Source organism: Colletotrichum godetiae (genome assembly GCF_030913485.1).
Source record: "Colletotrichum godetiae strain CBS 193.32 chromosome Unknown BDP55scaffold_16, whole genome shotgun sequence".
Lineage (NCBI taxonomy): Eukaryota > Fungi > Ascomycota > Sordariomycetes > Glomerellales > Glomerellaceae > Colletotrichum > Colletotrichum godetiae.
The window spans coordinates 568,595-594,550 of NW_026851264.1; the positions used below are offsets into that span (position 1 = coordinate 568,595).

Genomic DNA, 25,956 nt, shown 5'->3' on the forward strand with positions numbered 1-25,956 from the left:
ATGTTCAAGCAGAGCCGTCCTGGAAGCAAGCTTTCAACTTCGCAAGCGCTGACGCTTTGCGGAGTTATCGGGTGTGGGGAAGGCGAAGGCACCGCGGCCGAGCCGTGCGCCGTGCGTAGGTCGTCCTTCATGCTTCTTTGCTTCTCCCCCTCATCCGATGCCCATAACCTCCCCCAACGCGCCAGCGTTTTGCAAAGTAACCCTCCTTCGTTCTCGGAATATGTAGGGATGGTTCATGCAATCCTCTTGCCGCTGCTTGCTACCTGCTGTAGCAGGAGAAGGAACGAAAAGAAAGTCAGCTCTCCAAACGCTATGACGACACGATGGCCTCCAACAAGACGTTTCCAATGTCTGTGAGCACATGTTTCTTGTTTCCCGCTGGTGGAGTGTGACCTGACTGGGGGTATGGAGCTCTCTGCTGTTATATAACACGGGAGCTGTCGCACGTTTTGACGTCTGCGGCACGAACGTATGCACGCTCGGTTGTGGGCTTCTTTTCGTCTGCAGCTCAGCTCATCTTCGGTCTTTGCGAATCTTGAGATTACCAGCGCCCAAAGAACGTGACAGACATAGCGAAGCACTAGCGGAACGAGACGAGCTTCCCACGAGGAAAGTCGAGAAGCGGGAACAACCGACAGACGCGGGACTAAATTAGTGACCGCGGGAGACGGTTTTGCCGCCAACGAAACGAAACGAAACGAAACGTGCAGCCATGCATTCGCCAATGTCGAGCCTCGACCACTGGTGGTGGCGCTTCCTGGAGAACCACGTCTACCGCATCCCGCCGCCGCCGAAGCGCAAGCGCACGAAGCCGATGCAGGTTCTCTGCGTCGGCCCGCCGCGAAGCGCCACCGAGTCCCTGCAGCAGGCTCTACTTGCGCTCGGGTACGATCACACCTACCACGGCTGGGATATCGTGTACGACGACCCTCCGATTCCGGCGACAGGCTGGGTGAAGCTTGCTCGGAAGAAATGGTACGGCGGGGGCGGGTCGTCGCCAAAACGCAAAGGAGGGAAGGAAATCGACGATCCCTCATCAGAAGGCGACTGCAACATCACGGCCGAAGAATTCGACGAGTTGCTAGGCCACTGCGTTGCGGTGACGGACGCGGCGGCGAGCTGCTTTGCGGCGGAGATGATCCGGGCGTACCCAGAGGCCAAAGTCGTTCTCAACGTGCGGCGGGACCTGGACTCGTGGCACAAGAGTGCCGTCAAGACGCTGGTGCACGTCAATGAGAGCTGGAGCTTCTGGGTGTCGAGCCTGTTGGACCGGGAGGCGTTTTGGGCGTGGCACGTCTATGAGAGGTTTTTGTGGGCATTGTTCTTCCGAGCGCCTGATGGGGATATGGCGAGGGCGATTAAGAGGAATGGGAAGTGGATTTATCGTGGTGAGTTGCATTTTCTTTTTTTGAGCCGAACTCCTGTTTTGATTTCTTTTTGGGGGTTCAAGCCTTTCTGTGTTTCTTTTTGCTATGGTCAAGCCTTTTTCTGTTTCTTCTTCCCGAATTCAGGCCTTTCTGTATGCGCGTCACACAGTCTTGTCTGGCGTTGAGTGGATACTCTTGGTCTGATATGCGAGACCTTGGACAACGGAACAGACGCACGTCTCGCGGCAATTAATTGTTATGATATGATGGGGCTAACAGCATTTCAATCATAGAACACTGCGACATGATCCGCGGCATGGTGCCCCCCGACCGACTCCTCGAGTGGTCTGCTGATGAAGGATGGGAGCCCCTGTGCAAGTTTCTGGGTAAGGAGGTGCCTGATGTGCCGTTCCCGCACGCGAACGCTGTTGGTCCCGGTGGCGGCTGGAAGGCAAGGGAGGAGATGGCAATCAAGAGGTGGATTGAGGGGGTCTTGACGAATTTGATATTGATGGGGATTTTCTTTGTGGGAGGGTGTGCTGTTTGGCTTAAGTATTTGAGATGAGAAGACGGTCAGATATGAGAGACTGGGGTTGGATTAGGAGTGGGAAGTGATGAAAGAGAGTGTGCTGTGTACGTTCCTGTAATATGGAGGATGAGGAACATACTACCGGACATGATGCTGCAGGCGGTTGTAGAGTAGTCGCTCCTGATGTCCTTACGGATTGGGGACAGTTATCCTAGTCCAAGATATCAGGTCGTGCCTTAATCAGATGCTATAGTATCTTTGAGCTATTAACTTGCCTTACAACATTGAACCTCTTTGCTACGTGTCGTCCCATGTTCGGAACACAACTATCAGCGTGTGAATACCCACACATCTGTCTCCCAAGCCCATGCTACTCAAATTCTAGAGTTTTGCATATCTTGGACTCATAGTGATGTGATCTAACCTTTGTAGATAGTCATGTATTCGGGAATCAGCCTACATGGCTGAGAGGCTTGCATGGTCGCCGCTGTTACTCGCACACGTACCTACCTAGTAGGTCAGCCTTTCACAAACCTCAAACCTCCAATATCACTAACACCAGAATATCCTCATCTTGAGCTGCTATCGCTCTGTCATTTCTCAGTCGTTTCGATGTTCAAGTGTAATTTAGAACCGCAACCTCAATGACCCGAACAACTCGGGAAGAACTTGGCCTAGGTTTGGCTTCGCAAGGTGTCTCCGCAAGGGATTAGAAAAACTCGGAAGGTCCTTGGCTCAAAGTTACGCTTCGTGTTCTATCTCCAGAAGACTTTATGGAGAATTCCATAAGGCCGCCGATTTCTCTTGACAGCTATGTATTCTCTAATCAGTCCACAAAGCCCGTTGACCTGGGGAGCAGATCTTCTCCGTTCACCTTACGCCAATATCATTCTGGCTCTTACTTTATCACTGGACCATTATCACTCTCGTATCCCCTTAGCACTTCTAGAAACATATTCGTCACTGAATAAGCACAATGGCGCCACGGAACATGACAAGACCTGCCCATCCTCAAGTTAAGGCAGCATCACCCTCGACCCCGACAACAATGATCAGTCTTCCGATGGAAGCCATCGAGAGGATTGCTCACTGCGTCGACGTCCGAGATGTGGATGACATACACGCTCTATCTCGGGTGTGCAAAGGCTTCTACCATGCCTGCATTCCAATCTACCACAAGAGGGTGGTTGAGAGACACCCTTATATACTCAATTGGGCGACCGCAATCGGCAGATTGGATCTCATGGAGAGATTCCTCAAAGCTGGTGCAGATCAAAACGCGAAGATTCGTGATCCGGGACGTGATAGGAGAAGACCGCGCTTCTACCCGCCAGGACTTACTACTTTGGGGATATTCTTTTGGCAATACTTTCGCCAGTCATTCGACTCGATCTTCGTACCACGTCAATACAGAGGGCTTTTGAGAGAAGGACATCGCCTCCGACGAGCAAGGCCCGAAGATCGCTCTCTGACGCCTCTAAGTATCGCTGTCTACCAAGGCAACTACGAAGCCCTCGCCTTGTTGTGCAGACACAATCCCGATTGGATGGTACAACTCGACCCTCGCCTTATCGACATAGAAGGAGAGCCAAATGGGCTGTATTGGCGTCTCTCCGATATGGCATTCTACCACAGGGACGAAGATATACTGTTGAAGGCCTTGCCAGCAATACAAGCAACAGGCTTGCGTCATCTCGCCGTAATATATCGGAGACTCTCACTGAAAAGGCTCATTGACCGAGATTTTTTAAAGGTGGCAGCGTTCCTTCTCGAGCAGTTACCCTTCGACAATAACCACTTCATGATCCTCAGCGATTATATCTTCCATGGCGCGGATGTGAATGAAAGGTGGCGGGACTTTCATAATCTCAGTGCTATGCAGCATGCATTCCGCCTATCACTCGACCAGACAAGACGGCCAGACTTCTTCGCGGATTGGGCAGCGTTGCTCGCAAACTACGGAGCAAATATCGACGAGGATCAAGGCATAGGTCATACCCTTCTTATAGAGGCTTGCTACATTGGTTGTTTCGACCAGGCGCGTGTGCTCCTCTCTGTCGGAGCTTCGCCAGTTATAGCCTTCTCTCGTGCCGGTTTGCATGTAGCCGCCCGAGCTCCACCGCAAGGTGGCGAGTTTCACATTGGCTCCCACGGAAACGGTTTACCGGTGATAGATTTCACGCCCCTTGAGATTGCGTGTCTACCGTATATGCACGGGTGGTCATACGGGCTGTTGACCTATAAGGCGAGCCACGACGCCCGGTCAGAAGCCAGATGCCAGGCCTGGCACGCGTCACGGTTGGCGTTCATAAGAGCTATAGCCCCAACCTTGGAAGACGCTCGCGGGCAGGCGATCTTGCGAACGGCACTGTCCATAGCTGCTGAGCTCCGGGATGTGGATGTTGTCAGCGCCTTGCTGGAGGCTGGCGCCGGCCTTACCGGTGGGAGTGAGCTATCCTGGGGCAGGATGGGCATGTTTCCTCCGCTTGTGGTTGCGCTGCTCAAGTCAAAGGTCTTTAGACACCAGGGAGGCCGAGGTGATGCTGAGAAGACGGCCAGACTACTTCTTGACAGCGGGGCGGATGTGGGGAATTTGCAGTACTTTCCAGGCGCGTTATGGAATTTCGAGGTGATTCTTGGGGTCTCTGCGGAAGATTACAGACAGCCGGTATGATAGCCGGGCTGCTTGGGCGTGATGATAGTCACTTACAGCGAAAATAGCTTCGAATACCTAAGTAGGGAGTGTAGAAGGTTGCCTAGGTAGGATAATCTCTCTAGAAAGGTTGTTGCGAGGCTTATGTACTTTAGTGGGTAACATGAAATAGGTGTGATCTCAAAGACAACATGGTCAAGGAATTTGGTTCCATAGCCACGACAGGAGTAGCGAAGACCATTTTGTCTCGTACATTTCGCTGCTAACTTTTCTTTACTAGTGACAAACTCAAGATTCCCATCTATCCGGTGAATTTTGACTTCCCTTTCTCAAGTCCTCCGGGGGTCTTGGCAGACTTTACTCAAGTGATGATTGTCCCGACTGAATAACAAATACTTATAGGTTACTGTATCTCTCCCTTGAGCGGCCAATAGCTCGTAGATCCAGTGCTCACTGTCCAACTTTTGGGATCTGACCCTGTCTGAAGACTTTAAAGTAGCTGCCTCCCATTTTTCGAAACTTCAGGACCTCTCTCTCAGCCTGAAGAGGAGTCTGCAGTTCCGGTGCGATAATGAAGCGCCGTAAAGCCTGGAACGGTACACGCCCATTTTCAGACATCTCTTCCAGCTCGTCCAAAAGATCCAGCTGGTCAATCCTATAAAGCTCTTGGCCTACAGGGTCGTACGCCCCCTCAAATCTCTTGTCATCCAAATCCCACAGCTTCACCTCCAACATCGTCATGTTACTGAAGTACTCTCCGAGAAGCCCAAAAACAAGCCGCCAGGGCACTTTCTCCCCCTTTTCGGCATCTTCGGAAGCGGCGTGTCGCGCATCGACTTTGACGTGCTGGATCCTATCGCAAAGATTCCGCGGCATCGCCCACTCTTTCTTGGCTGCGTTCCATCGGCGACTCGTCAGGACGGGTCCGGGACTTCTATGGTCGCCCATCCAGCTACGCTCAGCCTGCATGGATCCATTCCAGTCCAAGAGTACAAAGTCTTCAGCCGCGTTGAACGGTATAGAGAGCGGATCTGGTTCGCCGAAGAAGGTGATGGCGAGCGCTCTTGTCTCGTGGCTGACGGCATAAAGAGGGATTTGATGCCAAGACCTATACGAGCGGAAGTGTACTTGCGTGCCCCCTCTCCATTCTTGATCCATGACTACGGAGCCGTTCATGACGATTGGGGCCTCTGATGAAAGCAAGATCTTGTCTCTGAGCTCTTTCGGTAGGTCCATGAAAAGGGGGAACGTGGGCGGTTCGGATATGTCGACTTCCTTCTTTGACATCTCCTCCTCCTCTTCCGGAGAGTCCACCACCATCCGGAAAGGCTGGTAGCTTTTAGGGAGACGGTGGGGGTGATAGGGATGGCATCTCATATGCCTTCGGGCTTGTAAGATGAGGCTGGGCCATCTATCGCGGTTGGTCGAGTCTATAGGTATATCCAGGTCGGTCTTGATCCATGGCTCAACTTTGTCATACATATTCTCAGGAGTGTCGTTGGTAAAGGATTGCGACCCTAGTGAAGCCGCGTTGGACCGAGTCGGTTGGAAGAGTCTTGCAAAGAATGCTTTCGCCATTTTCTACTGCACCCGCAATAGTGAGGCGAAGTATCTGAGGTAGTTGACGTCTGGTAGATACGAAGAATGGATTGGGAAATCGACGTTACCGATTTGTCTCCAGGTTTCTAATGATTGAAAGAACACGTATTACCACCTGGCACGCAAAACAATATGAGGCATCTGAGTATCAGCCTTCCTAAGGTATCTCGACACGTATGTTTCACGAGTCAGTTCCAGGCAGTCGTTGAAGTCCAGGGGTCGATTACTAATCGGCCGGCTCCCACTGAGTTTCAACGGTTATGGTCCATACAACTGTTAGAACAGGGATTCAAAATATGCAGCATATGTTATAACGCTTGCTGTCACAAACGAGACCTCGTGTTCATGCAGTCTTTGCGGATATGGGATCTGAACTTAGTAAAGACTGTGAACGTAAGATCGTGGCCCAACACAATTGAAATAATAGATGTTGGTCACTAAGCATCGATTCTAGGAACTTCTATTTGCAAAGCATTTACATTTTGTTCGTTTATTATTGCTGTCAATCTCTTCTTCAAGCGCAAGGGTTATATTGAAAAGCTTTAAAAAGCAATGTTTCCAGAGCTGAGTGGTAAGTTTCCGCGATGATATAGACGGGATGTCTGATTGTTGCGAACTTGAGATGTTAAAAAAATTAGCTGCCTGTGACTTTATGTAGGACCACTACTTTTCGGACTCGCAACCTTTTCAGGACCCAATTATGCGTTAATACTTCCACCACTAGGTCATATACACTTCAGATGCTATTCATACCTTTCCTCTGCGGTCTTCGCCCTACAGGGTCATGGGGTTGCGTTTCATTCGTAGATATTTATTGCATATGGCAGCCGGACTGCTGGCCAGACCTGAGACCACGCTGTGGGCTCCATTTAATTGGTGCTTCGACCTTCAGTAGTAAGTAATACTTCATGAGTGTCCACAACATTTTGTCCAGTCAAGCATACCTTCAAGTAAACCGAGCCCGTAAGCAGAACACTAGCAATGACATTATACTGCTGGCGCTCATAGCGACTTTATAGACAGCTCAACAAGCAACTAGTTCTCAGAGATTAGTCTACCACTTCCCGAGTTCCTCGATTACCACATGTGTTTTACCCAAGATGCCGGAAACAGATGAATGAAAGCAACACAGGCATGCTGTATTCCGTATGTAAACTCAACCCAATCAAAATTTCAAAGTGTGAAACGAGCTTGCAAGCTCTCTTCACACCAGCTATGGTGACAGCGCGAGAAGCAGGGTGGAGTTTGAAGCCAGCTTAACCAGTAGATGGTTTATGCCACGATCCCACTCCGAGTAAGTAGCAAGAAGAAAGAGATCAGAACGAGGGCTTGAGTGACGGGTCTCCACACCATAGTCCACCTCGCCCCAAACGTTCATGGTCCATCGCCCGAATGGCTCAGTGGTAAAGCGTCTCACTAGTATCTCCGTTGTTTCAAGACTTCAATCTTTGACATGATGGTTCCCGACATGAGAAGATCGCCAGTTCGATTCTGGCTTTGGGCAGCTTTCCTTTTACCATTTACGGCAATGTATTTGCAGTTCACCCTTGTTTCTGTTTTCTCTTGGAAAAGCAGAGTTTGATGTTGCCGTGTCGATGCACAGTCACATGGACTCTGCCCTGATAGTGTGGCTAGGCGTAAATTTTGCTGCTTGTACGGAGCACGGAGTACCTATTGGCCATCTCCCCCGGTCGCTGGGTCGCGTTGTGCACCAATCAACACCTGGAGTGGATATTTGGGGTAGCAATGAAATAGACCCCATCAAACCGTGAATTCAGAACACACTTCCTCACAACCTCGTTCCTGTACCGCCAGCATCACTTGGTGCTGACTCCTTACCAAACATACTACTCGCACGCTTTCTGTTTTAGCATGCAGTTGAGTTGATCAGGTCTTTGTAATCATCACTCGGCAGACGGTGAACTAGTCCGTGAGCCGATTATCGCAAAGCCGGCATATTCAGCCATGACGAACCTGCACAACCTGCCTCCGGAGATCAAGACAGTCATTGTCAATGAATTGGCGCGACAAAAGATCCTCCTGCCGGGAGATGAACCCATCGGTTATGAATATGCCGATACTCAGCTTGCTGCACTCGCGGCGCTAGCACGGACGAACAAATTCTTCAATGTTGTCGCAACGCCAATGCTGTACGATAATGGCGTGCGCCGCCATCCCTATTTGTTGTGTTGGGCAACCGACATTGGCAACGTGGAAATCATGAAGAAATTGCTGTGGACTGGGCTGATAGATCCCAACGATGCAATCATTCGATTTCAGGCCGAATATAGTCCATGGGACCCAAACGTTGAATCATCAAAAGAGCTCTTTTACCGTTTTTATCGGCGTGATGGGCATTGTTTCCAAAGTCAAGGAATGTACCGGCGACGCTTAACTCAGAGGAACGCTCCAATGGACGAAATAGATGCCCTCTATGGCTATGCACTTGGAGACGAGTGGAGTCGTTCTGAATCTGGCAGCAGCATTTCGACCTCTACGTCTGCTGAGGATGGTAAGTACAACTATTCGAATATTGGATCTTTCTGAACGGAATCTGACAATATAGGCTTTCCAATGCCTTTAACCGACAGTGCTTCAGATAGTGACTCGGAATCTGAAGACACTGAGACTAGCGGCGGATTCGATGATGAGGAAACGGGGAGCCAAGAAGAACTCAGGGGTCAAGAAGATGCTGGCATCAGTGCGAATGACGGTGCGGCGTCGGAAGCGCCCTCCACTGGCAATTCTTCCGATGACGATTCCTCCGAAGACGCTTCCGTTAGTGATGACTACTCGGATGGCGAAGATGTCGGCAGTGAAGACGGCACTGATACTGTTGCGGCTCCTGCACATGCGACACCCTTTCCCCTGCCGGATGTTGGTGTTGATTCCGACGATGATTCCGACGATCCTTCAGAGTGGGGTGAGCCCGGTAGAGTGCTGTGCGAGGCCGATGTCACTCACGTCATGTACGAAGGTTACCTCCGATTCCCGGACTACGACGACAGGGAGGACATGGACAACACCGACATCGAGGGCATGTATTGGAAGCCTATCCATATTGCCGCCAGGATGGGCAACATGGAAGCTCTTGAATTGCTTCTGAACAACGGTGCACTTGTGAACGTGTCTTCACAAGGCTTCTGTCGCAGTGAGTGTCACCAAGTGCCAGGGCCGGCTATATACTGGGAGTATCCCGCGGAGTATCCCGCGTGGACACCACTGCATGTTGCCTTGTGCCACGGACATATTGGCGTGGCTAAGCGGATGATGGAGCATTGCGAATACCTCCAGGAGCGACTTCTCAACTTCAATGGGATGCCATGGCAGGTGCTCCCTAGGTTCATTTCCGCCATTCGTCACGGCCACATGGACCTTGCAGAGTGGTGTTTGCAGCAGGGCTGGGAGAGAGATGCTGTCAATGCCAAGAATGCAGAAATTGAAGGTGCGACAATGCTTTTCAGGGTGTTCTGGGAGGCGACTGATGCGAAGAACTTCGAAGCGGCTCTGGAGGTCTTGCTGCGCAATGGAGCCGATATCAACCACGATCTCGGAAAAGGGCAAACCGTCTTGATGGAGGCATGCCTCTGGGGATTCTTCGACGAGGCCATTGCCCTCATCAAAGCTGGGGCCAAGGTCGACATCACTCTCCATGGTTTCAACCAAAACATCCAGAATGCAAGGGCATATGACGGGCGGCGCCGCGACACTCCCATCGTAGAAGAGGGATGCGGCTTGCTCGAAATTTGTTGCGGTCCTACGCCCGTCCTACGCCAGCCCCGTGATTTGATCGATGCGACCTTGCATTCCCGAGTTTCATACCCCAGAAGGCGCGCTCCCGATTGGAAGACGGATTCATCGGCGCAACGTGAAGTCGTCCGTCTTCTGCTAGACTCACCAGCGCGAGCGGTGGGTAAACGAAATCCGTTACAGATCGCATGCTCCTCGCACAACGTCGAGACATTATCGATGTTACTGGATCTAGGCATGGATGCCGCTAGCGCTAGCACCGACAACCTTACGCCACTTGAGTCTGTCGTTCTTGGGTATGATCACTTTTCGAACCTAGACGCGTACATAGCATGCATGGACTTGCTCCGCCAGCATCTCAGTAAACGTTCGAAAAGCAAGGATAGCTTCATTTGCACTCAAACCCTACAGAACGTGTTGCACAGCGGTATGCTCTACTACAACACGAACAATAGTCGTCGTGTATGGGCTGCTTTGGTGGACTTCGTCACAGGCGGGCTCGCCGATGGAAACATTCAGTCCGAGGGAGGTATTACCCTCCTGATGACACTATTTCATGATGGGTTCGATATGCATCAACTCGCAATGAGATTATTGGAGCATGGCGTCAAGACACCGACGAAGACGGAGTGGTATGGTATCTGGTCGAACATGAATGTTAGGGTTCAAGCGGCACGATTCGAACCCCGCGCCAGCTTTGCCAGCAGCGAAGAAGCTTACAGCTTTTGTAAGGCTATGGACCCGAAGGAACATTTCTTGCATGATCCCTTTTACCTCGCCGCCGCAATGGCTACGAAACAACAGAGCCTTGTGGACGCAATAGTCAAGTATGGCCACATGCAAAATAAGTGGTGGATCACATACCCGGTGTGGGTCGACTCACCGGATCAGCCTCCCTACGTTCCAGCCATGAAAGAGGCGTATCTCAGACAACACGACGCATTCGAAGACCAGCCGGCCGGCTCGTCAAAACAGCCGGAATCAGTCAAGGCCATCGATGCTGGCAGTGATATTGAATGCGAGTCAGACGAGAGATGCTTGTGCACTGGTGGCACTCATGAAGACGATTGTTTCTATTTCACGTACCCCAAATCTAGGCATTGTCTCGTGTTTCTCACGAAGAGACATGCAGGGTGGTCGCTCTTCCATCTTGCCATTCGTTTCCGTCAATACGATGTCGTCAAGAAGCTCGTCGAAGAAGGGGTGGACGTAAACGAAACGACGAAGAACGGTTGGAGTCCGGGGTATATCATGTGCGTCAAAGAATGGTTTGATGAGAAGATTGTCAAATACCTCGTCGCTCATGGAGTAAATCCGCATGTTGGAAGAAGTGGAAGGTGGGCATCACCATTGCATTATGCCCGTCAAGAAGGCGCAGACCCTCGTGCAGCCGACCTCATGCTTGAGGCATTTACACTGTCGCGAAGACCCTCACCGCGAAAGACCCTACGTCCTCCCACCACCTCATCCAGGAAGCAACGGATGTAGACGGTCTGTTTAGGAAAATGACGCTTGACCAGACGTTGCCTAGCTTCATCCGTTCTGATACCGCCATCAACACGGTTGACAACGATGGCAGAATACCCCTCGGCTATCTGATAGTTCTCATCCACAGCATCTACGAAAAGGGCGAGCTTCACAGACATCATGCGAGGCGCTTCGAGACGATGCTTCCCACACTCATGGAGCGCGGGGCCGAGTTAGGTATCGTCAACAAGACAGGCGAGAGCGTGCTGGACTTGTCTCAGCAGGTGAGGGGGCTCGATGACTCTCTGCGAACCATACAGTTTTTTCTTAATAGAGATTCACCCGAGCTCTACCAAGTCACGGTGCAACGTAACGCTATGGGTATGTAAACTTGGGAGGACGAAGTTTGGGGATATGCTTCAGCTTGCGTCTGCGGATGGCATATGGGTCGCAATTTTCTTGAGCCAAGGTACACTCGGCTTCTCGGGTTCGAGTAAGAAAAGAGGATGCTGTGGTGTGTGGGTACATCCCGTGCCGATCTATCAGAGGAATCAAGTTCAAAGAGACGTCAACATTGTGGGGGATTGGACTGGTTTTCTTGCAGGTCAATCTTGACCTACCTTCAGATATGGCAACTGTAAAGTTTTAATGTACTACTATTACCCTAAACGGCGATAGATTTGTCTTTACGTAGCCTACTCTGCTGAACAAGATTAGTCTGGTCATTTCTGGTTCAACCTGGGCCCGTTACCAAGTTCCGAAACCGAGCTTCTGCCTTTGCCATTTGTTGTCTTTGTGTTGGGAAAGAACGAAAAGAACAAAATAGTAAGATTGGAAGGCTCAGGGTCAAGACTAAGAGCAAGGGTGTACAAGACATCTTGGGTATCCCGCCAGAGTATTGTCATTATAACAAAACATCCATACTCGAACTTTGGGGAGCTTTGATGACCGAAATATTGTTGAGAAAGACCTTGAATCAAATTCGACGTGGTTGCGTGGGTAATAATAGGCAGAAAGGTGACTTCCTTCCGACTTGACGTGTTGCGCCTACTTCTTTCCTTGCCCAGGCAACTCAACCCAGATCAAGGGAGGGGTAGACCTTCCAGCCTCTTTTTTTCTCCCTCGGAGATTTACTCTATCCAACCGCTCGACGCCAATATGCCGAGTCTAGGCAATCTGCCAAACGAAGTGATGAACGAAGTTCTTCAATTCTTACGGTGCAACCGGGAACATGAAGACGAAATTGCCACAACATGCCTTCTGGCCGATTTGGCTTCCCTCTCTCGCAGCTGCCGAGCACTCCACGCTTGGTTCAATCCCCTGTTGATTGTCGAAGGAATGGAACGGCAACCCTATCTTCTTGTGTGGGCAACGGACGTCAACAACCTTCCGGCCACGAAGGCACTACTAGAGGCTGGCGCAGATCTCAATGTCGCCATGTCGTACAACACTGAAGCATACCGGTCTCCGATGAAAAATCGTCCCTAGACACATTCGGAAGTCGCAGAGCACCATCATACTCAGTCTCGCACATCTCGGCGGCGGCATTTTTAGGAATTCTACGCACGTCGGCTTCGACCGGAAAGAGGAGGGGACCGGCAAATTAGGAAGCGACGAAGGGGGCCCAAGATTCCAGCAAGGAAGGTGAAGTACGATAGTTGGAAGGAGGAAGGTTTCCACGACCACACGCCCCCGATATCGAGCTGGACATTCAGTTGGGTCTCGACCCGCTCAACCGGCATATTGGTCAACTATGATGCCAACAAGACTCCCGCCGAATTCTGGTTTCCGGCACACTTCGCGGCAATCAACGGAAGCCACTCCGCTTTCAAGTTTCTCAGAGCACACAGGGCAGTGATGGAGGTTCCCTCTCAGGGACTCTGTACCGCGTGTCGTGCGAGTCGACGAGAGGAAGAACTCTACTTTCGCCCTCTCCATCAAAGGAACGCATTGCCCACGACATTTCTTCCTTGAACTCCACTACACTTCGCTCTTTGCACCAAGAACGATCGCATGGCCGACGTGCACTATTAGATGAGGAATTGTCTCTCGTTGAGCGACTGGTACAACATGGATGTAATATCAGCCCTCGAGGTGGGAAGCGACGAACGCCCTTGATGATAGCCTTCGAGAAAAGACAAATGCCACTTGCAGGATTCTTATCAGACTCGGCGCGAAGCTCGGTCATCCAGAACAGAAGGAACACTACAGAAAGGTGACTTGGAGGGACGACCTGGAGTTTGTTTGGATGCAAGCACTGCACAAAAGTACATGGGATGGCCTACCGTTCCATACGAACATGAGTTTTGACTTCTTGATCAGCGAGGATCTTGACCCCAAGAAGCGTCTTCTTCGAGATGCCCTCTATCGAGATGCAGCGGTAGCCGCCGGTAGGGATGATGTTGTGAGATGACTGGATCAGCGGGTCTTGGTGCATCGCATTGAGAATGGCCAATGGACCAACGAAGATGCATGAGATACTAGAATAGGTGGGCACTGAATGTGGTAAGGTGTCACGGTTGTCTAGTTTTCTTGGTGGCGAGATGTGAGGTTCTGTGAGGAGAAGAGCTTAAATGGAAGTAGTCATTTATCGTGGCATGAAAGGTTTTCAGGCATGCTTGCAACTCTCGAACTTGGGTGACGGCCTGAACTCACGTTCAGGCATTTGTTCCCCGTTGCGCCGCGTGCCACGCTATCAGACGGCTTGCTTCCCTCGTCATAATCGTGGCTGTACTTTGAGACACAAGTAACGAACAAATATCTGTGAATTTAGTCGAGTTTGCGGGGTAACAAGACGTCTCTTGCGGGGAAACAAGCATTCTCTTGACGCTTGTACCTCCTACGGGAGGGAGATAGGTAGACTGCGGTTGAGCAAGGGCCATGGCGAGGGCGTCACTTCCGGACTTTTGGTCATCTCCCCGATGACAGCTAGCCCCCAGCAACAGACCCATCGGCCTCAGTCCGAAACAAACTCCGCTGAGTGAAGCAATAATGGCGTCTGGGCAGCTCAATCATTGCATCGAGCGCTCTTCATCTCATGCTACGGGTGCTGTTGTCTGTTCAAGAACCTGACTGCTCTTTCCGATAGAACGGCGTCGACCAAAGTTCAAACGGCGGGAGCTTAGAGGCGAAAAGCCGCTGATTAAGTCGTTTTGATAATACACTTAAGAACAGTCAAATCGATCCGTGATGATGAATTTCATTGCCCAAGATACCTTAGTTATACTTGAAACTATAGTACTCCTGTCTCTTATGACCAAGCATCTTATGGCCAAGCATTAAATATGTCGAACCAACATGAACTCCTAGTGCCGCAATGGCACCATGTCACGAAACAGGAATGGTACAGCACTTGTCAGGCATCTTGCCACGTGCTTTCTGACGTGGACATCACACTCTTTTGGTATATAGACTGCTCTCATGTGCTCATTCTAGATGGGTTACTTCAAGCCACTTTAACCCACTTCATATGCCCATTGCTGCGTGCCATAACTCGTGACACACCACTTCCCACGCCCTAGCCACTCCAATATTCAAACCTCCTCAGCATCCGCCACTGTAGATGAAAAGAAACAGAACCTCACAATCAGCAACGAATTCCGCTTCGAAATAGCCGACTCAGCCTGCGCCCAACCCGTCAACCAGCCAGGCCGCTTCGACGCCGAAGTAGCCTCCTGCGTCGTCCACGGCGCCATCCCGCCCTCCATCGACGGGACCTTCTACCGCATCGTCGTTGACTATGTCTTTCAGAACCGTAATTGCAAGGATATTTGGATCAACGGCGACGGCGCAGTGAATGCGTGGAGAATCTCGAATGGTGTCGTTGATTTCCGACAAAGGTTTGTGAGGACGCCACGGTTTCTTCATGAAGGGGCGGCGCGGCAGCCGTTGTGGGGTACGTATCGGGATTCGTTTGCGGGGGACCCGAGGGTGTTTGAGGAGGTGTAGTCGACGGGAAATACGCATGTGCAGCGGTGGCGGAGAAAATTGCTTGTGTTGAAGGAGGATAGTCCGCCTATTTTGATGGATCCCGATACGCTTGATACTATCGGTATGTACTTCCTGCAGCCTTCTGAGCTCGAGAATTTGGAAGGATAGCGAGCTGATCTGGTTGCTCTTAGGCGTTTATAACTTTGAGGGGCAGTTGAAGGCAAAGACCTTTGCCGCTCACCCCAAGACTGATGTTTCCACGGGCGACATGCTTGCCTTCGACATGGAGGCTTCGAGACTCGGGTATGTCTTTTGTTTTTAGAGTCGTCCGTCAGGGGCTAACAGGTTCACGCAGTTCAAACGACCTGGACTACTACCGATTCGACAAAGAAAGTAAAGTGCTTGACGAATGCTGGATCAAGACTCCCATCGTTACTTGGACTCATGACATGGCAGCAACCGACAAGTATGAGGCCTCCTTCAAACATCAGCCATGGGTCTCAACCGCTGCACACATGTACTTATCTGAACAATTAGCTATGTCATCTTCGGCATGTCGCCCTTGGAGTTTGACCTGAAGCACATGAAGGAAGACAACGGAACGCACTTCCGCAGGAACCCTTTCCTCGTAAGTATTCAGATCGCCCCTTTCCCACAGCCTGGATGGTCTATCCGAACCAACTCATCACTCACCTCACCTAGGCCAACCACTTCGTTGTCTTCCCCCGCCGGAACCCAAAGCCCCAAGACGCAAAATGGTCCACCTCCCTCAAGAACCACTACTGGGGCCACGTCTGCAACCACTTCGAAGACGCAGCCGGCCTAATCTACATCGATGTCTACCTCCACGACGTCGATGCCCTCCGCGTCTTCCCCACCAAGCACCCTGAACTCGAAGCCACCGCCCAGAGACCGGCTCCCGTGGAGAAGTTCGTCCGCTTTAAGATTGATCCCAATTCAGAGTCGAGTGAGCTGGAGTTGCCGGCGATCATCAGTGATACCCCCGGTGAGATGGCGCGGTGCGATGATCGGTATACCACCAAGCCGTATAACCATTGCTCTTGGGTGCGGTGGACCTGGACCGAATGGGTTTGGGGCTGTGTTGCATATTGATATCGCGGCGGGGACGACAAAGGTGTGGAATGCCGGGCCGAGCAAGTCGGTGGGTGAGCCGTGCTTTATCCCTACAGCGGAGGTTGCGCTGGAGGGTGATGGGTACTTAGTTGTTTCGTGCCGAGATCATGAGACTACGCTGTGTAGTCTTGTGGTTTTAGATACGCGGGATATCACGGCTGGGCTGGTGAGTGTTATCCAGCTTCCGTTTAGGATTCGGGAGGGTGTGCATGGGAATTGGGTGAGTTACGGATCCGTCCTTCTCAGCAAGAATGGGGTAATAGCTAAATTGAAGCTAGGTTCCCGCGTATGAGTTTGCGACCAGGAAGCCGCTTGTGGACTACGCGGGTGGTACGCCTGAGATCTTGGAGAAGTTTGGGACGGGGGCGCCTGTTCCCTTCGACGACCTTAATGCTCGGCCTGTGAAGAGGCGGCCATGACGATGATATGGGTGACGCATGTGCCTGATATCGAGCAGTCTCGCGGGATGACGAGCCGTATTTGACTTTAGTATCTTTGAATCTTAAATCGCAATACGTGTTGATTCTCCCTGGTTTACCTCAAGCTTGATAGCGACGTGGATGCTGGTGTGCAGTGCTTATCACGATTACGTGTGGTCTAAGATGCGAAGACATCAGCGTCAGCGTCCAGTTCTTCCTATCACACGACTGGAAATTGCGATATGCAATGAAAGAAGGTAGTAAGCCGATACCTGCAGGTTAAAGGGTTGAATGCAGATAGAGGGTAAGTGGCTGCCTGTCGCAGTACTTATTGAATAGGCCTATCATGTGAGCCTTCTTCCAACTGAGAGACGACAGAAAGAGCTTCCTGCAGTCATTGACACGTGACTCTGACAGTCGCGTCGAGAACGCGACTAGGTATAAATTAGGCCTTCCTGCATCTCACACCTTCTTCTTCTTCTTCTTCTTCTTCTTCTTGTTTCTTTTTCTCTTCATCATCCCAGGAGGACGGTACAAGAGAGCATCTCTTCGTTAGTCGATCTTGGTCTTGCAGGGTATTCCAAGTAATACGGTTTGCATCCTAGTAGGTACTAGGTCATCAGAAGGAGACATCATGGCTGCGATCGAGTTGAATGGTCTTCCCCTTGACGAGTCCCAGAAGACTTACGGGCTCGACAAGCACGATTCGTGTTACGAAGGTGTCAAACGCACCACTAACCAAAGCAGAGGAGGATACTATTGCCTGCATGGCTTCTTGAGGAAGTTCAAATAGAGTGAGACTTTCTCCATTCCCATCCCGTGGGAACTCTCCGCCCAGGTGTTGAAGTCTTCCAAGCTAACGCTTTTCAAGTTTACAGATGCCCCGGATACTCCATACCAGGGAGCGAGAAGAAAAAACGATGCAAGGCTTTCATCTGGTTCGAGCACGAAGGCATCTTGCGTCCGCTCATCCCCACAGCTCTTCGTCCCCGACGATGGCTGGGTAACAAGCGTTCCGAGAAACAGTCGACACTTGATGGATGGCTAACTAAGACTGGGAAGAGTGCCCAGAGGCTGCGTGGAAAGGATTATAACAAACCCGATGGTATCGGAGGGCATCTCGCAGGGACCGGAGCCCATGTGGCGGCGCGGGATGGATATCCCGCAGCCGGTGGCAGCTCAGCCCAGATAGAGTCTGCCTCGTCTAGAGACGAGCAATCGAAAGATTCCTCCCATATTCCTCGCCTTTGACGGCGCCGGGTGGCTCGCTCGTCAGTGATCGAACGCATGAAGCGTGACTTGAGCTTTGGTGGATTCCTTTCCTTATTTCTTGTGCTCTCTTGCGCAGCTTTGCTGTTCAGCTTTCGAGAGAGTTCTCGAATGGCATGATGGCGGTGGTCGACGGTTGATAAGAGAGTGTGTGAGTGGTGGAGACGCCGAGACGGAGGGAGGAGAGAGAAGGTGCAAGAAACTGGACAAGAACATGTTCCGGTGTGAGTGAGCTGTCTGCCTCAACGCGGATGCGTGGGATGGGATGATGTTGGGGAAGATGTGGATGGGGGTTGAAGGGTGTGCCCGACCTTTGGTTTTGTTTTCCTCGCGTCCGAGTTTCGAATAATCTACTTGGTGTTTCCTCTCGATGTCATCGATATCCGTATCCTGATAGGCTGTGATCATGACAGTAGATGTTACGACTGTTGTGAGTTGTGGTATGTCAAGCCGCAAGCTTACCTGCCTGGTACGTTTTCCATGGTACCCGTGAGGTGAAGTAAGTGCTTTGCTGTCCATCAAAGGCTGTGAGATGTTGGCCGCCATAGCACCACGATGCCGTTCTCTTCCGAGCGCCATCCCGGCCCCGCATCCCCCACCAAAACTCACCGTCCACAGGCCACCGGCCCCCTCCTCCGATCCGCTCGTCACCAACCCGGCCACCCCGCATCCACGCTTCACGCTCCACCGCAACACCGGCTGGCCCCCATCGTGGAAAAATCTGCATCCAAGCCCGAAAAATCTCGTTGCAGATTTTTCTCGCTCCCCACGGCTAATCCATTCTGGCGACAGCCCCGCAAACCCATCTTCTCTCCTTCATGAACTCCAATCTGTCGGCTTCTGCCATCAAGCAGTTCCACTTGGATCCTCTTCTCAAGGCCGGTTGGCCCAATGGCAAGGCGTCTGACTACGACTCCCTTCAATCCTCTTAACCAGAGTTGAGAGTTCGTGTAATCAGGAGATTCTGGGTTCGACCCCCAGGCTGGTCAATATCTTTTGCTCATCTGGGTCCCCGACAGTTCTTTTCACCGTGCCCGCAACTCTGAGCGTTCTTCATCACCTGTTCGTCGATACCAGACACCAACAGTTGTCTCTATGGCTCAGTCGGTAGAGCGTTGGTCTCATATCAAATACACATATATGACTCTAGATCATCTAGAGATATCCAAAGGTCGCAAGTTCGAGCCTTGCTAGGGACATTTTCTTTTGTCAATCGTTGTGCTGACTTCTTTTTGCATGGCGGCTACTGACTGGTGTCGTCGGTGGTTGAATGTGGTTTCTGCTTCAATCAGTCACAAACAAAAACTCTATCGCACGGCGCAAAGAATCTCAACGTGAAGACGTGTTGATAAAATGACATTTCATTAGTACTAAGTTCGTCGTCCAAGTGGACGGATTGCATCTCTCTTGGGGTATCCAGTCTCTCGCACCACCTTCTTGGAGTCTCTCATCACACTATATTATGATCTACATTAAGCGTGGATGGCCTGCTGAACCTGAGGGTACACGCGAACCATCTCATCGTACAGCTGAGGGTGATCGCGCATGAGGACCTGGGGATCCCACGCAGAAGCGACGAAAATGGTATCGATACCACTCGAGATGGGCGTCGTGAAGACGTTGGCGATCTGTAGGCCGATGAGGAAAGAGAAGGCTACCACGACGGGGGTGTAGTTGCCGCTCTGGTTGTATGCGGGGTTGGTGAACACCATATACAAGTAGGCAAGGAACGCGCAGGCGTAGCCGATGAATGTGGCGCCGAAGGAGAGCACGGGGCCGATTAGGCATTCCTGGGACGTGTTAGTCTACTGAGTCGACAGTAAGAAGGCTATGGGGAGGTACTCACATTGACAAGTGCATCGATACCGCGATCCTTGATCATCTTCCAGGTATCCTTGGCTGCGGGGATGTAGGCCTTGCCGTAGAGGGCAATGTGCGAGAAGGCGTATCGGTTGAGGAACGTCACAGCCCAGTCGAGCAGGGAAATGAGGCAGCTCAGGATGCAGAACAGCACGTACGAAACAATATTGCCGTCCGCGGCTGACTGCTGTCTGGCAACGGAGCACAGATGGCGGAGGAGGTTGATGACGGCGACGATCAAGCTGCCGAAGCTGATGGAGCCAAAGCTGTAGGTTAGAGATCGCTTGAGCGCGCCGCGGGTGGCTCCCTTGGGGAAGTTATTGACGCAGAAGTACCAAGATCCGTAGACACCCGAGATGGTGACGTGGATGACGTTCTTGAGCACCTCAGAGATCCAGTACATGGCAAACGTGATGAAGACGATCAGGCCAATAACCTTGCCCTGGCTGCACTGGCCGTTCCTGCACTGCGGGTTATCCTGCGACGGCTGATACTTGGAGTAGATCGCGACGAGGGTGACAGAGTACCAAGCCGCAAACGCGGCGCCGAGCATGCCACCGAGGAAGGAAACGAGGTAGACATGGCCGTACTTCTTGGAAACCTGGATCGAGGTCTTGAGCATCAGAGCGGAGAAGGGGATGCGAGGGATCCAGCTGATAAAGGCAAAGACGAGGAAGACGCCAAAGATGAGGAAGACGATGCCGCCCGAGTAGTACTTGCGCGAGAGCATGTAAATTGCGGTGACGAGGGCAAAAACGATGTTGAGGATGCCCGTGACCCAGATAAAGGCCTTGGGGAAGAGGCGGGCCATCCAGACGTAAGCATAGCTAAGGACGATCGCGACGGCGAGGACGAAGGCGAAGAGGACAATTGTATTCGTGCTGAGGCCAAAGGTGTTGCCTCCGTCGTAGATGCCACCGCCGTTGAGGCCCTTTGTCGCAGAGTAGCCAGATATCGTGAGGCCTGATACGGCAGCGAAGCCAAGGAAGACGGCGAGGAACTGCGCAGGGTTGTTAGCGGTTGAAGTCCATGAAGTTGACGCGGGGTTTGAAGTATCGCCGCGACAGGGTGCATCTTACCAGAATGGCAGCCCAGAGGTCATTCCACTTGGGCTTCTCAATCTTGAAAGCCTCCTCAAAGGTGTACTTCTCGGGATCGTAGCCCTGAGGCGGCGCATTGTATCCGTAGCCATTGCTTCCATTGTCGAAACCCTGCTGAGGCGGCGGTGGAGGGGGGTAGCCTTGCTGATAACCGCCCTGCTGGTAGTTTTGCTGTTGATTGTAGTCTTGCTGGTATCCGTTGTTGTACTGCTGGGTATGTTTGGGATCGTACGGGGGCTGTTGTTGCTGCTGCTGGCCACCGTAGTAGCCAGCAGACTCGCCGTAAGGTTGCGACATTGCTTCGACGATGTGGTTAACCTCGTGCGTCGATCGTGAAAGGTCTGTCCGGATGGACGATTGACGAGCAATGTGGTGATTGCTGTCTGGGAAGCAAGCTCTTGGTGATGTAAAGGTAGGTGGAAAGAAAACAAAACACAGCGCCGGGAGAGTAGAAGGGGTCTCAGTCTCAGATGTGGTTGGAATGATTTCAATGACGGAGCTATTGGATCGACTAATGACGGGAGAAGCAGCCACCGCAGGCCGCTCTTTTCCTCTTTGGTCCCCTCTTTCTGCCCATCTCGCTCTCTGTACCTTGTGCCTGTCTGTGTGTGTGCACTTTGCTCGGACTAGGTATCACTGGCGTAGCACAAGCAGGAACACCAAAGTAGAAACTGGAATCAGTTGGTTTCCCAAGGGCCTCCTTCTACCGGGCCCGCCCTGGATCAAACCATGATTGCACCTTGCAAAAACACCACCAGAAAGTTGAAACCCCCCAACCCAAAAGGCCCCAACTGGAATCCATAAAGTAAGTTTAAAAGCCAATCCAGTTTAGCTCCGACCCGTGCATCGCGCATAGTAACGTCATTGGGCAGGAACATCGAGACCTTGAATTTGAATCGGCATCGTCGCAGGGATTGGCAGCTTCCCTCAGCTGCGCAGGGGTTACGCGTCGATGTGCCGAGCGTCACGTGCCAAGGCTTGTCTGGGTCTTCCCGGTTCTTGGCGGGCCTCCCAATTTTTTGAGATTGCTTATGTAACTCCTTTCTCAATTTTCCAGCTATCGCGTCTCTTGTCAATCTCCTAGGCCGAAATCATAGATGGATATGGGACGAACTAATGCGGTCTGAAAAATCTTACCAAGCTAAGGTACAGAAGACTGGTCGACAGGTTGACGATTGACAGGCGACAAGTTGGTGTTGTTGTGCGACATTCCCGCAGCAACCAGGCACATTGTCCAACGTCGCCAGCTCTTGACCGAGACAACTCCTCGGGTATCGGCATCTTGGAAACACCCCACTTCAAGGCGAACAGCCACTCAATTCACTCAGGCCTGTGGCCAAGCGAGACGTTGGCCCACTTCAGATTCCTCTCGCCTTGATGGCCCCCAAAACAAGGTTCCGCGATTTGCAGGGCCCCCGTAGAATAAACACCAAGCTTATGTCTGGCCCTGCACTCTTTGAGTCCTGATGCACTCCGTCTCTCGATTTTTATTTTATTTTTTGGCGGAGGACTTATACAGAAAAAGGCACTGACTTACAGAATTCTGTACCTCTGAATTATGTCAGTCAAGGTGGGTTATCAAATGGGAGTTCAAGAGGAAGAAAAGCGCGGCACTCACTCGGAGATTCGTTGGCCTCGCATTGTGATCACATGATATTCACCATCCCAAACTTGAGGCCATCGTAGCACGTCCAGGTGAGGTAAGGTAGGCAAGCACACTGGCTGTGAGAGTAAATGTCCCAGGAAGATCCGAATAAGATAGAGTGAGTAATTATTGGTCTCGGGTGTTCATAGGTAAGCTGGATCTCATTCACGCCAACCCCAAAAGATAGGAAAGCTGGTTAGAAATCCACCTCCCGCGTGGTGAGCTGCTTGGCATGTGCTTATACAATTGCGGACTATGATGACTGAAGGACTGCTCTTCCCGTTGGCTTTTGTCAACTCTGCCAGGTTATTAGCCAATCAGCGAGACAAGTCATGACAGTTAACCATTGTATTAGGTTGTCATTGCTGAAACAGATTCTAGTTTGGCGGCTGATCTATGTGACTGACCATCATGTCTAGGTACCCCTGAATTCTGGAAATCTGTCGTAGGACTGCGAAATATCGAGAATAGCCTCCAAACTGAACTGTCACTTGACGGAGATTCTACACATCGGGAGTATGATAGGCGCTGTCTGTCGAAGAAATGCCTCCAGTCTGCATCTCATTTGAGATACCGACTTCTAGGGATCGGCTTGGCCCCGTATGTGCCTCGATACCTGCAAAATTTTCATGGCCCGAGGTCTGTACGCTTCGAAAAGACTTGACAACGGAAGGTGGCTCGAGGTTGGAAGACTTTGGTATGTCTCGGGGCAACTCTTGGACCTTTGCCTTAGGATGCTTGCTCTCCGCCCCACGGTGATCTCCGGAGGAAATATTTCTCCTTTGCAAATTGTGACTCATGTTGTGTTGCTGTTGTGTTGAATGATGTCTTGAATGGGTACGGTGGTGACCTGCCCGTTCTTTGTGCGTCTTTCTCATCCTCCATCTCCTCGCGGATCTCTGCGCGTATTTCCGCCCGCAAATCCGCCTTGACTGCGGTTTGAATCTCTGCAAGTAATTCGGCCAGCGTAAGATCGCGCTCTCCTTGTTTGGCAAGAGACACTTGCCTCGCGTTTGCGATATCGTCCATGATCTTCTGTTTCGCAGCCCCTGCCATGTCCTCCATGGCCTCCATCATCTTTTTCCGGCACAAGCTCGCAAATTCCACGGGATCCCGAGCGTTCATGTACGGCACACGATGAGATCTACATTGATCAGGGTTTTGTCGGCGCAGAAAAGGGCTGTTTAGAGGCTGCGCTAATCGGCCTGCATTTCAGCTTCTTTCAAAAGCTTGAACATCGAGAGAGATTGTTGCACTTTGTATGGGGCCTTTATGTCTGTCTTCGTCTCCGTTCCCAACATCATAGGTTATCTGCCCCCAGTTCTTGACCCTTCCGGCCATCGATACTGAAAATCGACCTGACTCGTCCCTACTGCAGCATGCTGCCTGCCATTGAGGTACCCATCTTTCAACCATCCCGAAAGAGTTTATCGACAAGGTTGAAGACTTTGCGACGAAGTTTTTACAAAACACAACGAGCCTTGAGAGATCGTTCCGTGCTCCGAAGATGGTGACAGGCGATGCAGTCGAAGGAATGTCTGGTCTGCATGCAGCAGTCCATTTCAATCTCACGTATTGGGCAAATCATCTCATCGAGTCTCGAGGCAGCATCCGAGAAAGTGAGACGTCTGATGGCCAAACCGCTTTGCACTGGGCAGTTCGATACGATCACCTTCAGGTTGTCGAACTGTTTTTTACGAAACTCAGCAAACCCGAACAAGTTTGATAATCTTAGAGAAACGCCGCTACACAAAGCTCTTATCAAACCGATAGTCAACGACGTTGATATTGTCAAGGCATTAGTCAGGTACGGCGCAAAATTAGACTTGAAGGGCCCGAGAGGCTATTCTGCAATGACTTCGGCCATTCGATATGGTCCATCGTCAATTGCAAAAGTTTTGGTCGTGAGCCAAACAGACCTGGACGTCGAAATCTTCGAAGGCTGGACATCTTTTTGGCAGGCATTCCATCATGGCCGTGAAATCATTGGCAAAAGTAAGATCGGACCTAGCAAGGCGAAAGGATCGCAATCTCTCAGACAAGCTGTTGAAAGCCATGCGCAGTACTTGACAGACCTATTATTGGAGAGAGGGGTGGATATGAATAACCTTTCTAGGGATGGTTGGATTCCCCTTAAGCACGCGATTCGCTACATGCACAACGATCCTTCAAAGATTGAGAGATTATTGAAGAGATATCCCAACCCATCCAATCCGAGGATCGCAGCTGGCGGTGGAACACCACTTTAACTAGCAATTTCCAACAACAGACCAGCTATAGTCAAGCTCCTCATTGAGCATGGGGCAGACAAAGACAAAGCGTACGAGAACGGATCGACGTCATTAATCGATGCTATCAACAAGAATCACATGGGCATTGTTTGGGTTCTTGTCGATCAGGGGGCATCCATCAACGAAACGGACATCAATGGCCACGCTGCTCTTACTCGCGCAGTCTTGGAGAATGAAAAAAGCATTAGTTGGCTCCTTACTGCCAAGGGTGCTTCCATTTTCTGCCCCATAGAAGACCTACCAAACCTATTTTGCTGGTCTCTCGCATACAACGATCTCTCACTAGCATGGTTTCTGTGTCAACGTCAGAAAGTCGCCGATATTCCCAACGATCAAGGGATGACACCACTTCATTGGCCTGTGAGAGATAGCCATCTCGACGCAGTGAGGTTTCTGGTACAGCAAGACGTCAGATTAAAACTAAAAGACTCAAAGGGCAATACGCCACTTATTCTGGCAACGCTTGGAAGAGAAATCGCGATTATGAAGCCACTCCTCGGATATGGCGCCTTAGCAGACGGTCGAGACAACCAAGGATTGAGCGCGCTTCCCCACGCCTCAAGGCTTGACTTTCATGAGGGCGTCCAAGTACTGTTGCGTTGGAGCAGTGATAGAAACTTGGTGGACTCCAAAGGCTTCAATGCTCTACATCATGCCGTCGTAAGCGACAATGGTGATGATGCGCTCATACTTTTGACTACAGCTTGTGTGCGCTTGGAAAGATACGAAGAACATGGCCGGAAGCCATTGATGCTATGTGCGCAACTTGATAGGCTGTACAGGGCTAAACAGTTTTTGTTGGATGGGACCAAGTCAGGTGCACCCTGCCCCCGGGGATGGAATGCTCTAAAACATGCGGAGCACTATGGTTCCGAGAACGTGCAAGGCCATCTTGAATTCCTTGATCGAGATATCTGAGTAATTCATCTGTTAAATCGGTTGT

General features: G+C 51.2%; 9 protein-coding genes and 3 non-coding genes across 12 annotated transcripts; 9 read left to right on the forward strand and 3 right to left on the reverse strand.

Annotated features, from left to right (window-relative positions):
• Positions 1 to 323: 323 nt before the first annotated feature.
• Positions 324 to 1,932, forward strand: BDP55DRAFT_693133 (P-loop containing nucleoside triphosphate hydrolase protein; the record flags this gene model as incomplete). Its single annotated transcript, XM_060577192.1, has 3 exons — positions 324 to 340; positions 733 to 1,388; positions 1,661 to 1,932. 3 exons carry the CDS (start codon positions 324 to 326, stop codon positions 1,930 to 1,932), a joined length of 945 nt encoding a protein of 314 aa, XP_060430859.1.
• Positions 1,933 to 2,872: 940 nt separating this feature from the next.
• Positions 2,873 to 4,570, forward strand: BDP55DRAFT_741336 (ankyrin repeat-containing domain protein; the record flags this gene model as incomplete). Its single annotated transcript, XM_060580437.1, has 1 exon — positions 2,873 to 4,570. One exon carries the CDS (start codon positions 2,873 to 2,875, stop codon positions 4,568 to 4,570), a length of 1,698 nt encoding a protein of 565 aa, XP_060430860.1.
• A 207-nt stretch (positions 4,571 to 4,777) lies between these two features.
• On the reverse strand, positions 4,778 to 6,302 carry BDP55DRAFT_660927 (uncharacterized protein). The gene has a single exon (XM_060574675.1). It carries the CDS (start codon positions 6,125 to 6,127, stop codon positions 5,000 to 5,002), a length of 1,128 nt encoding a protein of 375 aa, XP_060430861.1. The 5' UTR covers positions 6,128 to 6,302; the 3' UTR covers positions 4,778 to 4,999.
• A 1,232-nt stretch (positions 6,303 to 7,534) lies between these two features.
• BDP55DRAFT_t139 lies at positions 7,535 to 7,652 on the forward strand. Its single transcript has one exon. It is a non-coding gene; the product is annotated as a tRNA-Thr (tRNA).
• Positions 7,653 to 7,944: 292 nt separating this feature from the next.
• BDP55DRAFT_101891 (ankyrin repeat-containing domain protein) lies at positions 7,945 to 11,524 on the forward strand. The gene is made up of 2 exons (XM_060565303.1): positions 7,945 to 8,660; positions 8,715 to 11,524. The coding sequence occupies exons 1-2, from the start codon at positions 8,114 to 8,116 to the stop codon at positions 11,384 to 11,386; spliced, it is 3,219 nt and encodes a 1,072-aa protein (XP_060430862.1). The 5' UTR covers positions 7,945 to 8,113; the 3' UTR covers positions 11,387 to 11,524.
• Positions 11,525 to 14,649: 3,125 nt separating this feature from the next.
• BDP55DRAFT_703456 (retinal pigment epithelial membrane protein-domain-containing protein) lies at positions 14,650 to 17,026 on the forward strand (the record flags this gene model as incomplete). Its single annotated transcript, XM_060577961.1, has 9 exons — positions 14,650 to 14,708; positions 14,887 to 15,307; positions 15,338 to 15,416; positions 15,487 to 15,598; positions 15,651 to 15,761; positions 15,833 to 15,923; positions 15,998 to 16,360; positions 16,431 to 16,649; positions 16,708 to 17,026. 9 exons carry the CDS (start codon positions 14,650 to 14,652, stop codon positions 16,846 to 16,848), a joined length of 1,596 nt encoding a protein of 531 aa, XP_060430863.1. The 3' UTR covers positions 16,849 to 17,026.
• A 456-nt stretch (positions 17,027 to 17,482) lies between these two features.
• Positions 17,483 to 18,099, forward strand: BDP55DRAFT_630947 (uncharacterized protein; the record flags this gene model as incomplete). Its single annotated transcript, XM_060572227.1, has 2 exons — positions 17,483 to 17,567; positions 17,687 to 18,099. The coding sequence occupies 2 exons, from the start codon at positions 17,483 to 17,485 to the stop codon at positions 18,097 to 18,099; spliced, it is 498 nt and encodes a 165-aa protein (XP_060430864.1).
• An 895-nt stretch (positions 18,100 to 18,994) lies between these two features.
• Positions 18,995 to 19,106, forward strand: BDP55DRAFT_t140. The gene has a single exon. It is a non-coding gene; the product is annotated as a tRNA-Arg (tRNA).
• Positions 19,107 to 19,206: 100 nt separating this feature from the next.
• On the forward strand, positions 19,207 to 19,316 carry BDP55DRAFT_t141. Its single transcript has one exon. It is a non-coding gene; the product is annotated as a tRNA-Met (tRNA).
• Positions 19,317 to 19,589: 273 nt separating this feature from the next.
• On the reverse strand, positions 19,590 to 21,374 carry BDP55DRAFT_693135 (plasma-membrane choline transporter-domain-containing protein; the record flags this gene model as incomplete). Its single annotated transcript, XM_060577193.1, has 3 exons — positions 19,590 to 19,907; positions 19,964 to 20,977; positions 21,057 to 21,374. 3 exons carry the CDS (start codon positions 21,372 to 21,374, stop codon positions 19,590 to 19,592), a joined length of 1,650 nt encoding a protein of 549 aa, XP_060430865.1.
• A 1,417-nt stretch (positions 21,375 to 22,791) lies between these two features.
• BDP55DRAFT_741341 (uncharacterized protein) lies at positions 22,792 to 23,847 on the reverse strand (the record flags this gene model as incomplete). The annotated part of the gene is made up of 2 exons (XM_060580438.1): positions 22,792 to 23,550; positions 23,573 to 23,847. The coding sequence occupies 2 exons, from the start codon at positions 23,845 to 23,847 to the stop codon at positions 23,226 to 23,228; spliced, it is 600 nt and encodes a 199-aa protein (XP_060430866.1). The 3' UTR covers positions 22,792 to 23,225.
• Positions 23,848 to 24,229: 382 nt separating this feature from the next.
• On the forward strand, positions 24,230 to 25,932 carry BDP55DRAFT_714562 (ankyrin repeat-containing domain protein; the record flags this gene model as incomplete). Its single annotated transcript, XM_060578271.1, has 3 exons — positions 24,230 to 24,341; positions 24,430 to 24,954; positions 24,976 to 25,932. 3 exons carry the CDS (start codon positions 24,230 to 24,232, stop codon positions 25,929 to 25,931), a joined length of 1,593 nt encoding a protein of 530 aa, XP_060430867.1.
• Positions 25,933 to 25,956: the final 24 nt, after the last annotated feature.

What these genes read in the sequence shown, in the direction of transcription:
- BDP55DRAFT_660927 (XM_060574675.1), bottom strand. Translation starts at nt 6,127, where the DNA reads ATGGCGAAAGCATTCTTTGCAAGACTCTTCCAACCGACTCGGTCCAAC.
- BDP55DRAFT_101891 (XM_060565303.1), top strand. Translation starts at nt 8,114, where the DNA reads ATGACGAACCTGCACAACCTGCCTCCGGAGATCAAGACAGTCATTGTC. An exon ending in CTCTACGTCTGCTGAGGATG is followed by an intron (nt 8,661 to 8,714) that starts GTAAGTACAACT and finishes CTGACAATATAG; the next exon opens with GCTTTCCAATGCCTTTAACC.